The sequence below is a fragment of the Acanthaster planci genome, linkage group LG09 (assembly GCF_054643075.1).
Source record: "Acanthaster planci isolate LZ-2023a linkage group LG09, COTS_SCS, whole genome shotgun sequence".
NCBI lineage: Eukaryota > Metazoa > Echinodermata > Asteroidea > Valvatida > Acanthasteridae > Acanthaster > Acanthaster planci.
The window spans coordinates 3401208-3415966 of NC_141785.1; the positions used below are offsets into that span (position 1 = coordinate 3401208).

Below are 14759 nucleotides of genomic sequence, written 5' to 3' on the forward strand. Positions count from 1 at the left end.
ATGCTGGGGAAAAAACGCGTAGTCCTGAAGTCTGGTACCCGCCACATGTAAGTTATAGTCATAACGTGAAAGTTGGCGTGTTACTATTAGAGAAACGGACTATTTGCTTGCTGCGAAATTCGAACCCGTCGTCTGCGTGCGCTGCAGTGCCAGTGTGTTTCCACGATTAGTAACCACTTTGCTAGGGGTTAAGATTAAAGCACTTATAAAGACCTAACATTTTCTTTAATATCGACAAATAAGTAATAAGTAGTCATTATGTGTTTCCCTATGGAATGTTTATCAATTGTGCCATTACTTTGGCTGATAACGATGCCCCTCTTTGGGTCATTTTGCGGGCCGGAGGTTGTGCTTAGATTGTCCTTGATGATGATGTTACACACACTAATTGGCGCTGCTTTGCCAAGTGTATTGGTAAGTTTGAAAAACTGACAATATTAAGTCATTTCTAAAGATAGAAGAAATTATATCAAATTATCGGATTCGTTTTTCATTTTGAAATGTCAACTCTTTTCGACATGCCCATGTTCATGATGTTGGCTGTGTTGGAAGTTGCACAAGCAGTGGGTATGATATGAATTAGAAATGGGTAACCGGTCACTTCGGCACCTTGCCAACTTGGCACCTGCGAACTCGGCACCTGGTCAACTCGGCACCCACCAACTCGGCACCTTGCCAGCTCGGCATTCACCTTGCCAACACGGTACCTCTCAAACTCGGCACCTACACGGACGGAACGTACTGTATGCGGTACGCGGTAGATAGAGTAAGACTAAGCGAATGAGGTACAGGAACATTGCACTAACCAACCAACCAACCCATTGTTTGGAGATTTTGTTTTTATATTAATGGAATCTACACCTCCAAATCTTTAGACAAGAAAAGTTCAAGAAAAGTTTCTAAAATAGCTCGTTTCTCAAAAAGGGCTTGGCCTCAGTCTTTTTTTTTTTTCGAGAGGGTGCCTAGTCCACCACTGTCTTAGCTCTCCCAGTTAGTATAACCGGCTGGACCCAGCCGGCATGGATCACCCTGCCTGCCCGTAAGCTGTGACCAGTTGCCAGCGTTGCATGCACAGTGGGCTGGGCCGTGTATTTGCAGAGCAATATGAGTATTCAGTTGGGCCCAGTAGCCACTCGGCTTGTTGGTCAGGTTGGGTCTGCCAGGGGGGCTGGAGACACAGGGGCAACTTCGATAACGAGCTTTCATAGAGTTGCCAAGATAAAGCAAGGGTTATTTTTCTCTTTTTAAAATAGAATCGGACTTAAATTTCAAAAATGGGTTTCCTTCAATCTTTTTCTTTATGTTTCTTTATGAATTTCTTTGTTGTTTTAATTGGGTTACCATAATCCATGGGGATTACCCAATCTCTAAATCAACCAAAATTAACTAAGCACATGTATGGAATAAAAACCAATTGCTTCGGTTCGAGTGCCGAGTTGGTCAAGTGCCGAGTTGGACAACGCAGACTAGAGGCAACATTTGAGGTGCTGAGTTGGTAAGGTGCCGAGTTGGCTAGGCGCTGACGTGGTGCCAAGTTGACGAGGTGTCAAGTTGGTAGACGTGCCAAGTTGGCAAGGTGCCAAAGTGACCGACGTTCTTAAGAATGCAGTCTGTCATGTCTGCAGAAAGGAAAAAGGAGCAATCATTGCCCTTTTTTCCTTCCCACAATGCCTTACTACCATTATGCAAAATCACCCATACACAATTACACATTACTATTAACAATAAGCATAAGGCTTATGTTGTAAGTGTAGGGTCCACACAAAAGTGAAAGAATTAACATCCATTACAGTAGAGTCTCCAGGCCCCTTCATGCCCTCACATGTATTTTGCCACCTACTGAAAAACCAAGCACACTTGGTAACAGTTGGTGAAATTACCAGAAGGGACCTGGCTACTATACGGTCCTAAACATTAGGCCTAATTTTTTCCCCCACGGCTCACCACTTTACCATGTTTACTTGCCAAAACACATCATATTGATACATACTGGTAAATAAATAATTAATGAAATAGCTGACTTTATGATGGAATGAGTCATCCAGGTGCAATTGTTGCTTCCAGAAAAATGGATCGCTGCATTGTCGCTGTGAGCAATCACTGAAAGACTGATTTCCTTCTAAAGATTTAAGGTTTTTACTTTTTGATGGTTTTAACACATTGATTGACTCCAGACATGTACATGCATTTCCATCCAATAAGGAATAGACAGTGGTCTGTGGACTTGTGTGTTTTCCAAGACAAATTAATGTGGTGAATTGCAGTTTCCTGAAATAAAAGATCTTGTCTCTCTGATTCTCCTGCAGTGATAAACCAAAAAAACACCATAAGTTAGTGGAATGATTCTAAATATAATTTACAAACATTGTGTGCTTTTATTTTAACTTGAACGTATTACATTTTAGTGTCATTGAGAATCTCTAAATTAAATTACTTTGAAAGACTGACATTCAAAGAAAGAAAAAATGGAGGCTTGTCAATTTCTAACAATATTCTTCATACACATGCAGGTGTCGCTCATACCGTTCTTTCAAACAGCACTGTTCTGCATCATACTAGCCTTGCCCATCACTGTAGTACCCTACCTGTTCCTGTGGGTCTACGATAAGCTAATCTGGCTGTCAGAGCCAGTCTTCCTGACTATTGAGGCCGTGGAGTTGGTCCGGGTGTCAGTCAGGACCAGCAGTCGCATGGCCGAGCAGATTGAGGAACAGCCACTCCTCATGAAGGTGCGTGTGGTCAGCATTCAGCAATGACAAGCTTTACAGAAATGCATGTAGGGCTGAGTCAATTCATATAATTCACTTTTCAAATATTCGACCTTCAATTTGATCGAATATCCGAATGTTCAGTCGCACCGAGTGGCAGATTGTTGATGAACAAACCATACAAAATCAGTTGCAATAACACACACAATTTTACATTCTAATCAATATAATAGCTTCTCACATCTAGGAGTATCTTCAGTTATGATTTAGCAAAATTTAAGAGATGAACAAGACTTCTTGCCCTGTTGAAAATTTCTACTCCTTTTAAGTCGTGTAAAGAATATTTTACTTTTTAAATTGTAGGATTTCTGACACTTTTTATTTGAAACTGCTTGCAACAAGCCTTCAAAGTGCAATTTTTCTCATGTAAAACAAAAAATTGTCCCTTCCTTTTCGTGAATTTTGCATTTAAATATTCAAATTCAAAAAATAACATTTGAAGATTCAAGAATCGATCAAATATTTGGATATTTGGCATAGCCCAAAATGAATGTTTCTCCCTCAATGCCATTCTCAATTGATTGCATTGCTAAAGTAATCGGAAATGAGGAAGGAAATTTCAGAAGCAGGAGGGAAAACCTTGATGAACAGGGTCCAGTGTCCTTGCTCTGGTTCATACTTGGCGCGTATTTGTGACGTCAGATCAAATAATCGCAAAGCGAATGCATAAAAGTTGAAAACTTTTCAACCCGAGCAAAATTTTCCCGCTAAGTTGTCGTGGTGTCAAATTCGTTTTGCTTTTGTGTTGCCTGAAGTTTGAGCCGGCCTTCACAGTTCATACAAAGATGTTTTTTGCACCACTGCTGATGTATCGCTGCAGGTAATCATGCTGCTTTTAAAATAGCATTTCATGTTGTTTACAAACAGTTGCTCATTCATGGGGACTTGCAAATTTATATTGTAACATCACTGAGGAAGGTCGCTTTTTCCTCTTTTGCTGTGCTTATGAAATTGATGGATTCTCTGCAAATAAAAGCTTAGTAGTCTTCATAAAACCGTTGCAAACATGCAGTCAGGGCCCAGTTTGAGGGCCCTGTTGCTGTAAGTGAAGAATCTCTGCTTAAAGTTAACACGCATTGGATATTCAGCTCAGTTTATTTTCATGCTTACTACCATGTGTTACAAAATGAAACAAGATCTAAATACTTATTCAGGAAGTGAAAAGGAGATGTTACACGTAATTCTTAGAAAATACTTTTATCAATGTACAGGTATGCATGGGGATGCTATATTTGTGTTGTCATAAAAGGCACTCCTTGTCAGAAAGAGCATTAAAACAGTACAAATATCGGTCCTTCGAAATCACCCACCAATAATCTTTGAAAAAATATTGGCCATTACTATTGTCCAGACATGGTGTTTAATGTGAAAACCAAGTATGAAACGGAACCTACTTCAAGAAAATGTAGAAAAGTTGTGATACATATTTCGTACACAAAAGCTATCCGGAGACCCTCCTGTTCTGCCTTGAGTGGCATCATGCCTTGGCTCATGAATATTAAGATCCAAAAAGTTGAAAATGTGCTCCGTTTGCTGCAACTAAGGTGGCAAGTTTAACACGTAAACAAAGCTTTACTTCATGTATTCAAGTCAGAAAAATACTGTCACCCAGTTCGTTTAATAGCAGAACATACAGCTGTATGGTGCTAGGAGTTTAGGAAAGAATAACAGGCATATGTCAATGCACCTTTTGCAACTGTACGTAACAGTGCTGACACAAGGTGCTAATCATGAGTGCATAACTTGGTATTTAGAAGAGCCATGAGGCTAGCTGAGTTTGGGTCCAGGGTGGGACTGAAACGCACTTTTATTTCAAGCCCTAGCAGAAAATAAATTGGGATATCAAAGGACGTGGAGTCAACTAAAGAATGCATGCCCGACTTCCCACCTGACTGCCCAAGGGTGTAAACAGTGTGAAAGCACCTTTGATAGCATCCTGTGAACAATGGCCCTTTTGTGGCTCCTTTAAAGTGATAATGTTGAAGAATATGAGATAGATTTGTTAAACATTATTGTTCATTTCCTTCCTACCAGTCTTTGATACTTGGTGCAGCTGGGATAAGCTATTTACTCTCTGTCATCATCGGTTATGCTCTTTTATCTTCAAGCACACCAGCTGTCAGGTGGTAAGTGTTACACTGAAAAATGGTTCTTGACACCAGGTAATTTATTTGAAGGCATCCAGTTGAAACAGCGTAGAACTTTCCATTGAGCTCCGTGTCTCGTAATTGGAAACACTCGCTTTGCACGCCCACTAGGGGCAGCCTAGGTAGGGACTGCTTTGTTTCAAACAGTTGGACACCGATGAAAGTGTGACTCTTAGACTGATAAGTCAAGCTTTTTTTTATTACATGATTTGGTTGGAAAATTTCTCTGTACTACACTGCCATGGAGTGCTCTCTCCACACGTTTTTGTAAATGCCAGTACTAAAAGTCCCCTTGAAGTGGTACATCTCATTCAGAGAAGCATGTAAAAAAAGTATCAGAGTCGAGAGGTTTCGCCTGTAACAGTTGAGTCTCAGGTATTAGGATAGCAGAGATTCTGGGACTGAAGATATCCAGGTACCCGTCAGTCACAGTCCTACAGGGAATGCCAGGCTGTCTCTGAGGGGAACGTTTGCTTTTGTATGCACATATGCATGTTTGAGCCTCACTTGTGGGCACTTCACGCATTGCTGAATGATGGTTATTGTGGGGACAAATTTGTTACTGGGACAATTTTTTTGTGCAAACCAACTCAGTCGCCAGTTTCCAAACAAAAAGACATTGTCCCCTCAAAGTGGTGCCAGACACGGCATACGCTTTTGGAAATTTAGTCAACCAGGAGCAATGCCGGGAAGACTAGTCAACAGACTTTGCACCTTGCAGTGTCCTCCAGAGATTATTCAGTGAAGAACCGAAGCATTGCTGGATTTGAGAGGCTTGCTTTCTCCGTTATGAAGTGATGGCATTTTCACAATGGATGTGGGTAGTCCTTGCAAGCCAAGTAACCTGAGAGGTCAAGTGATTTGCAATAGTAAGCAAATCACGCTTGGTTTCAGAAATGCCAGCACAATTATTTGTCACAAGCTCTTGAAGGCTGTGATACCCAACACTAATAATGTACTCTACCAATGAAGGTCACATTAATAATCAGCACGTGCTTTCATGCACTTCATCGCAGAGATACATGTATGTAAGTTCATGAATATGCATCCCACGCGTATGACGTGAGTGTGTGTGTACATGTATGCATTACGGGTGCTATAGTATGAATATGCAATACTGGTTTTTCTGATTGGTCATTGGTAGTTGTGACACTAGAAATGTTGCGGTTGTGATTTCGTGTTTGGTTCGCGCGCTACAGGTACTCGACACAGTAGAGAACTAGCATGTACAATACATGTAGGTACATTGTATGTACATTTTGCCGGGCCTACATACATGTATATGCGTGTACGTGTGAAAATGCTGGCAGACAAATTAAAAGCCTTCACTGCTGGTTTGGCTGGCAAGTGAGAAAATAGTTAGGGGCAAACCCTGGGTGACATACAAAAGAGGTCCACATAATGTAGGGTAAGAAGACATGTGGACTCACACATGTCCTCACAGTGTTTTCCCCTCTCTGAGAAACAGCTTCAGAGGCATTTTGGGGTCAGGGTCATCGGTAGTGAAATGAAGAGGAACAGTCCAGGAAATTATAGTTAAATATCTAGCTTAAAACAGTTATCGTAGTGAGCATTTTCCCTGAGTTTCCTTAACCGCAGGAGAGCAAATCAATGTCCACACTAGGCATGTGTGTGTGTACGCAATGTATTCATTGTATTTTGAAACATTTCTAGTAGTGTATGTACATTTTTCATAATTTGATCTGATTTATTATTCTCGTCAGTAGATCCTGCTGAGGTGATTGTTGCTATTTCACATCCTTTGGCATTGTGTGACCAGAAACATGTTCAGTTTGATGATTCACATTGTCACCCGCTCTGCTTTTCTTTGGGTCAGGATACTTGCTGCTCTTGTAGTCGTATCTGTTGTGTTGCTGCTGCTAACATTAATGAAAGAAGAGGGTAAGTTTGAACACAATTAGACATTTTTACAGAGGCGTTTGAACCTGGGCCCTGTCGAGACAAATTTGGGAGTGGCCTGTCAGCTGAAATCCCCAGTTATTTTGTAACCCTAATCTTAACGATGGTGCAAGATGCAGTGCCATTTAGATACGCTGAGTCTGGCGTGGCTTTTCAAGATAAGCCCAATTGAACAGTATACTTTGATATTATTACTCTTGACAAGTGCATTTCTCTATCAAGTCTCGTTAAAGCTATTTTCAGGAATGATTGATTCACATAGATTGTCAGCTTTAAACTGAAAGCCCCCCTTTGGAACCTTGACAAATGTAATGGATTTGGATACTGGTTTCAATGGTGAATTCAGCTAGGGTAACTTGCTGGCTTTCACACTTCTTTTTGGTTGGCTAGCCATGCGGCACGTTTGATTTTAGTTGGGAATGCGCTACATGCTGAAAGAGTAGATGGCATTGTGTAACCACTCATGAGAATTCCAGTGTGTGGGATGCACACAAATGATGTTGGACATGCCTAACCAGTCGTTATTTGAATCTGTGCACTTAACCGTAAATTCCTTGAAGGGCTAGCGCATGTACGTCAGCAAACATATACATTGTCACTGACGTGCCCGTTATACTTTGTTCTCTCTTTGTCATCACTAAAGCGGGCATACGTACTTGTAAACAGTGTGCATGAAGGTTGCAGTGTATTGTAGGAGAGCACTTGATGGTTTGTGCTGAGTGGTCCTCTCTCGGTAAAAGTCAAACCTTCCAAATGGACATTGTATAACATGTATCAGTGCTTGTGTATTGCAGAAACCCCCCCTCCCCCACACACATTCGCCATTTAGGTGGGAGGGGTTGAATTAAACCTCACTGCCAAAAAAAAAATAAGTCACTTACATTTTGCCCGTGATTGGACAATTTTTGCCTAAATATAGTGCCAGATATTGCTTGTCATAAATGTTTTGATCCTTTTTATTCAGAGTTGCATGTGGGCCAATGTCTGCTCACCATGTAATTCATTTGACATGCTCATTTTCACTGGATGGGTTCCATCCATGTTGTCTGCTGCCCCCAATATGGGTTATTGGTGTAGGACTTAGAAATTTGAGTTAGCAGATTAATGTGTATCATTGCTAGATGCGATAGGATACCCCTATACTACACCTCATAAATATTCATGAGCAAATCGGAGCGCGTCATTGGCCGAATCCACCTCGCGTCTGGGAAGTAGAAATGATACGCAACCAGGTGACGTCATAGCGGTGAGTATCCACCTCGCTGCCGTGCCGTAGTTTTTTCTGGTAGCATAAAAAAACATCTCTGGAACCCGCCGCGTAAATATGTGGTCTGTGTCATGTAATCTTTACGGAACCAGTCTGGAGTTGTATCCTAATAACTATTACAATAAAGACCAAAAACGTATGTCAGCACCAGACTATTGAAGCCCTGTTTCTGTGCACATCTGCACCCCACTATCATCACATGGAAATTTAGCAGCTCAGAAACAACAATGGCGTCTGTGAGTACAATTAACGTGAGATTTCTGTTTGAATATTTATGAAGTGTAGTAAAACAAATACAGCATGGTTTATTTCGGGAAAATAGTGGGAATTACTGGTCCCTCGGTGTGAGTCAGTTTGACTACCTCCTTCCACTTTGTGTCTGGAGGTACATGTAGTCAAGCTGACCTACACCTTGGGACCAGCAATTCCCACTATTTCCCCTCAAAACCATGCTGTATTTGTATACTCCTGAGGCTCTATTGTCTGGAACCTTCTTGAATCCTGAAAATCTGTAGGAATCAAATGGCTCATTCTCCCCGCATCAACATGTAAGGCATATCAATCTGTGCTGAAAGTGATAGTCACTGGACTTCCTGCAAAATTCTCCCACATCTCCTGATGAATTTTGACAAATCTGGAAAGATTTGGGGTTTGCAATCAACCAATGTGATCCAACCCAGGAACATGAATCACAAGTCATCAGGCCCACTTTTGAGTCACAGGCCTTTAAAGGATTTTGCACAGTAGAACCAGAAGGAACTGTTAACATATTTTGACACACATACAGTGTACTATGTTAATCAGGATGCCAATAAACATCAAAACAAGGACCTTGGTTTGGTCTTCCTAATGTAAGTTGGAATAGGATAACTGAACAATTGCCATAAGACTCATTTTATGGGATCCAGTCACAATGCCCAAACAGGCTCAACAAGAAACTGTAAAATACTGTAAATCAAGACTGAAGTGATGAAGTTGATAAAAAGCTTTGATAAGATTTTTTTCTCTCCAAAAATAAACTTTTTCTAAATATGGTTCAAATAATTAAACTAAAAACGCTTAGTGTGAAATATTGCCAATGTTGCCCAAAAGAAATTATTTATAATGTTTTCCAACGTATTCCCAACCCCTTTTCAGGCTTTTAATTTTGCTATTGTAATATGAACTTGCGTCCATTTGTAAAAACTCATATTCCCCTTGTCAGGCAGGAAAGCTCACTGTAATTAGAAGGAAGCTTGTATATTTTTCTTGCAGAATGTGCCATGAATGAAGTCATGAATGCATGTATGTCTAATTCCGTTTGGAAATAAATCAACTTTTAACCCATGTGAAATAAACACAACCGTTCCTCAATGCAAGAATTTGGGATGGGCATTCCTCTCCCCGCCCCCTCTAAGATGCATGACACCCTTGGGTTTTGTCTCTGGTGCCATACGTCCTTCAGGTGTTGAGTCCAAAAATCCATGAACCACACCAAAGGAGTAAGTGATATTGAACAGCCACCTCATGGCCCAGTTCTTCCCATTGTCCCTCTTGAACAGGCATCATATCAGACTGCGGGATAGCCACGCTGGCCATGTTCTCCATCCTGTGGGCCATGCAGCAGGAATCCAACATGATGGCTCATCCCATGAAGGTGCCCGAGGAGTGGATCAAGTAAGAGAGCGTCTGTATATACGTTATCGAGACGTCGCATCTCACTAATGCCTCAATTCATTAAGGCTGTAACCTGGGAAACGGTGGTAGCTAGGACATGGCCGGATTCCAGAGTAATGATAACCTCATACGAGCTCAGTGCTTTATGGATGCATTATTCTCCCTGTAAAATAAGACAGGGCTACGCTCATGCACAGATATTGACCCGTCTTCCTGTCTGAACATGGTTTGATCATGATTTTTTTTGAATGAATTTTTCAGGTGAGAGTTTTAATTCAATTACAACTTTGATCCGTCTTATTTCTGAACACATGAATTTTGCCCTTCCTGCACTGTTGCATCCCTCGTTACAACATTACAAAACACAAACCGTTGAAGGTGGACCGCCATCGTGTGTGCTTTCATACGCACAGACATGACAGGTAGATTCTGCAGTGAACAGTGCCGCTAAAGTCTTTTGAAAATTGCAGGTCTCCTTGATTTGAAGAACTCACTAGCTCCTCGTCCACCTCTTCCACACTTGTGGAAACTTTCCATATCCATCACTTCTCTGTCAATCCACCTCAGCCAAAGAAAGACTCCAAATATACTTAGAAAGCTGTGGTATTTTCTTTCAGAAAAGTTGGGTTTTCGGAATTTGTTATACTTGGCCACCAGGGCAATGTAAAATGAACTGCACTTTGTCTCAGCTCAGAGTGCCATGTGGTTGACGTCAACCACATACGATTGAACAGAGCTTAATATCAAAGGTCCATCCCCTACGTACATTTATCCTTAATAGGCATTACAGTCTTGAATTTGTATGTTTTGCAGTGGCAATATTCATGAGGAATTTGTGTCTTTCGAACATCCTACACGGATTGGCATCAGGTGACTGAATTTCATTTCAGCATGGAAAATTCCGCTAATGCTCGCTTATAGCAGAAAAGTATCAGCCTGGAACTTGTTCCCAAACGCAAAGTGCACTTTGGCTGGAATTCACACGTGTGTGTGCATACTAACATATCACACAAAAGCTATACAATACCATGCTTTGTGGTTTAGCTGTTTGCCCATCCTTTGCCATTCTTTTAGCCAGCATTGGTAACTGAATTACTACCTATTCAACGGGCAGATTGGAGTTGCTGGTCCTATACAAATTTGTTCAAATTATCCGCCACATTGTAAACTCAATTGCCGAGGCAGGCTAACACCATAACATTAGAACCGTGTAGCGTGAGTGGTAATTAGTGAAAGGACGTTTCAGGAGGGAAGAAAAAAAAAAATAATGTAAGAAAATGCACAGGTATGGATTGCATCATTCTCCTGCGTCTAGAGTTCCAAAGCTCATTAGCGCAGCGTCTCAATTACTGTAATCTGATTGTGATCGGACTTGGTATATCTTACCAAAAATCTGATCGGATATCTTTCATACATATTTTGCTGAAAATGTCAGCCCTAAAGGTCAGGAGATGGATAAGTTTCAGTTTCACTTTCTTATTAGTATTACTTTTTAAAGAAGCCACTTCCTTTTTTCTCTCTAGTGCGAAATTTGTGACGAGGAAAACTGTCTATGAATAACATCTTAATTTGAAGCCCAGACTTGTTTTAATTGCTTTTTTTTTTCATCATATATACAGTGAAAGTTTCCTGAGGCAGTAGGCCAGATAAGATCATGAGTTTTTTTCAATTTCCTCTTAAACTGTGTAGGCTTAGCTGTCTTTGTACATCACCCCTTCGCCTGTAAAGCAGAGCTGAAATTATTAATTAAAGTCATTTGCCTCATCAGGCCCTCATAAACCTTTGTACAAGGTGTACAGAAGGAAAAAAAATCCATTCTAATGGCCACATTGAGTAAGTACCTACCTTTCAGTGATTGGGAACTTGAGTTTGTAGACACACAGGCTATGCAACAGGACTGGAACTCTGTTCTAACCCATTATCAAAAGCCTTATTCTGAAACCAATCCGTCTTTCGTTCCAAGCTTACTTGGAACAAGTTACGTAGAGTGTCCCGTCAAGCATTTGTTTTGAAGAGGTCATTTATCAACATAAAAGTCAATATCTTGCATGCGTAAGATAGCGCCTATTCTTCGTTGACGAATGCGGTATCCTACAGTAGCTATTCTTAACCCCCCCTAGGGTTTTGTAGAAATCACATGGAATTTTTGGCGCGGTTAAATTAAATTCAGAAATGCATTTGGAAGTCTGATAAGTACACGTACACGCACATGTGCCCAGGCCTGTCACTGCATTAAGGGGGCACTTTCTGTTGGTAGGAAAGTCTGGAAGGAGTTGTGGGACAAAAACTTGTCCCCAGGACATTTTGGTCGCCCATAACCAAAGATCTTCACCGCGAATACACATAAAACGTTGTAATCGCATGGGCGCCATTTCTGCAAGTGATACGCCTGCGCAGTGCGCATTAATGCAAAGGCGCAGGTGCCGCGGCAGGCACGTGCACCTGGTGAGCCTGCGCCCAAGCATTACCGTAAACCGCGCAGGCGTATCGCTTGCTCAAACGGCACCCGTGGTGATTACACCTTTCAGGCAGAGTTATCCACCTTGCGCCTTTGGCGCTATACAACCTTTGCCCATAATGTCTATAATCACTTCAGTAGATGTAAAGCGCCAGTGATCCAGTTACATTTATGTGTATGTGTACTCTTTATACCGGCACATGCATGCACACATTCTTACTTGGATTGTATTGGTCAGAAACAAATTTGCCAATTTTGACAGTGTGCTGCAAAATTTACCTTTCTGTGATTTGTATTTTGTGTGGCACTGTTATTGTGAATCACTCCTACGTTGTTTTTCCTCTGTATTCAACCATAGTTCTGCGTAAAACAAACAGTGGATGAAACCTACAGTTTAACAGATATTTTGTTTTGATTCACTCCCCCCTCTCCTATTCAGTCCCATAAGTTTAAGGATTACAGTATACCGAGATGAACCATATTTAGAAAGAACAAAAGTAAATGAAAGCACACCCAAAGTAACTGGAAGCAGAATGCCAAATTTTCCCCATCTTCACCGGGGTAAAAAAAAGCAAAAGCAGAAATGTCAGCGGAATCACACCGGTAAGAAATGCGTACATTCCCGCAAAGGGGGGAAAAAGTCCATCAGCTAGAGAAGTCAGCACCTGTCAAGCCTTGATCCCACCCTGGGGCTAACTGCTGATGATCAGATCCCCAGATCCCCCGTCATACCCTTCATGCACACAGCTTCATCAAAGTCCCTCAGCCCTTTAGACTTCTCATAATTAGAGAAATCCTCAGGGCACGTGCTCTTATAAAAAACTTTTTCCCCCTCGTAAATTTATCGCTCTTTGTAATATTCCTCTCTTTGTACCTTTTGTGGTTCTTTTCTTGTTTTATGCAGTAATATATTTGGCGCTCATCCTATCATGCATAGTGAATGAACATAAATGACTGATTTATTTTAAATTCACGACGGCGAAATTAAAAATGGCTCGTTTTACTTCAGTTGTGAAAACTGTGAAATCTTTTAGCACTTTCAAAGAAACGAAAAGAAAAGAGTTTAGTTTACATTTGCAACCAATCCTAAAGTAGCAAATCCTTTTCTGTCGAAAGGAATAGACCTGTAGATTTTTCCCCTTTCATAAAAGCTGGGCCAAACTTTCTTTTAATTTTCACCGCTGATTAATTTGTTGTGCGAATGTGAAAATACTAACGAAAGAAAATGTACTGGCATTGTTGTTGTGTCATATTTAAATGGGATCAAAAATTTCCCAATGTTTCTACATATGCAATCATTTTCTTAGTTTAGCGGTGAAATTACATTCCACAGTCAGGACTAATCCAAAGGTTTGTGGAAAAGCTTGAACTAAATCCCCTTCAATCTCCTTGTCTGTTGAAAAAGGCACTGCAGAAACATGCCAGAAAATCACCTTTTTCCACATTGCTATAGGAATTCATCTTACTTCAGTTATTTTTGCTCAGAATATGCTATTAAAGGGACAAAAATACCTTTATAAAGCAATTCCACAAGTTAATTGCATTTTCGCCCCTTGGGACAAGTAACCACCGCACTCTCCAGTGAGTAGAAATCCACTGACACACAATTGCCCACTAAACTACAAAGAACCCACAAATGAAATTGCACCTCCGTATAATATGAAAACCTTATAGGCACTCTCAGCAATACCCTAGTGAAATTCTCCATTGAAAATCATCAAGTCATTGAAAAAACCAATAAATGTATTTATCCTCAATTCAACCCAAATGCAGTTGTGTTATTTGTAAAGGTGAATCAAGTGTAAGTTTTTGGCGAGCACGTAACCCATGACATTGTGCCACTGTGGATTTCTTGTTATTCCATCTCTTTTTTTTTCTTCTTTTTTTCCAGTTGTGGTGGCATTTATTTCCTTCTTCCCCAAGAGCAGAGATTACTAATACACGAGTGACTTACCTAATGAAGGATGTCTAAATTGATTAAGGAGAAAGCACATTGATAAGTGGTCTTTGCGGGACTAAGCAATTATCAGAGACGTGATCGGACTCTTTTCACATTTTTTGGAAGGGAGATACGAGGGCTTTGTTGTGACATTAGAAGATGTGTAAATTTGAAAGTCAGGAAAATTTTCAACAAAAGCACAAAATGATTAGATATCAAATTAAGGCTTGTTTGTAATTTAGTCAAGCTCTGCTGTGTTTGGAGACGAACAAAAAAGAGAGAGAGTTACTTTTCCAGCTGCAATTAGATTTTTAAGTGTTCAAGTAATGTGCTGGCATCTTGTCCGGAGAGAAAAAAAAGAATTGGAGAAGAGTCTTTTCCCTATTTTATGGTTGAACCTTGTAGAAGACCTGTGCAGGCTTTGCCTTGAGGTAGTATGGAATATGGAAGAAAAAGGAAAAATATACAAAAACCACATTTGTACCACATACCAGTACATGTACTAGTAAGGGAATTCAGTCCATCTGGTCCTCTGAGAATGAGACGATATTTTCCCTTATCGTGCAAACACTTATTCTTTCCCAAATTTCCCTGTTAAAGTTTT

General features: G+C 40.6%; 1 protein-coding gene across 2 annotated transcripts in view; it reads left to right on the plus strand.

Moving 5' to 3' along the window:
• Positions 1 to 103: 103 nt before the first annotated feature.
• Positions 104 to 14759, plus strand: part of LOC147798028 (uncharacterized) — a 35764-nt gene continuing 21108 nt past the window's right edge. The window contains exons 1-6 of one of the 2 annotated variants that reach the window (XM_087141674.1): positions 104 to 414; positions 2511 to 2729; positions 4803 to 4894; positions 6753 to 6817; positions 9644 to 9758; positions 10572 to 10628. In XM_087141674.1, coding sequence (XP_086997800.1) covers positions 259 to 414; positions 2511 to 2729; positions 4803 to 4894; positions 6753 to 6817; positions 9644 to 9758; positions 10572 to 10628 — 704 coding nt within the window. In that variant the 5' untranslated portion in view covers positions 104 to 258. The remainder of the gene's footprint in view (positions 415 to 2510; positions 2730 to 4802; positions 4895 to 6752; positions 6818 to 9643; positions 9759 to 10571; positions 10629 to 14759) is intronic. The other variant, XM_087141675.1, reaches the window with a different exon arrangement.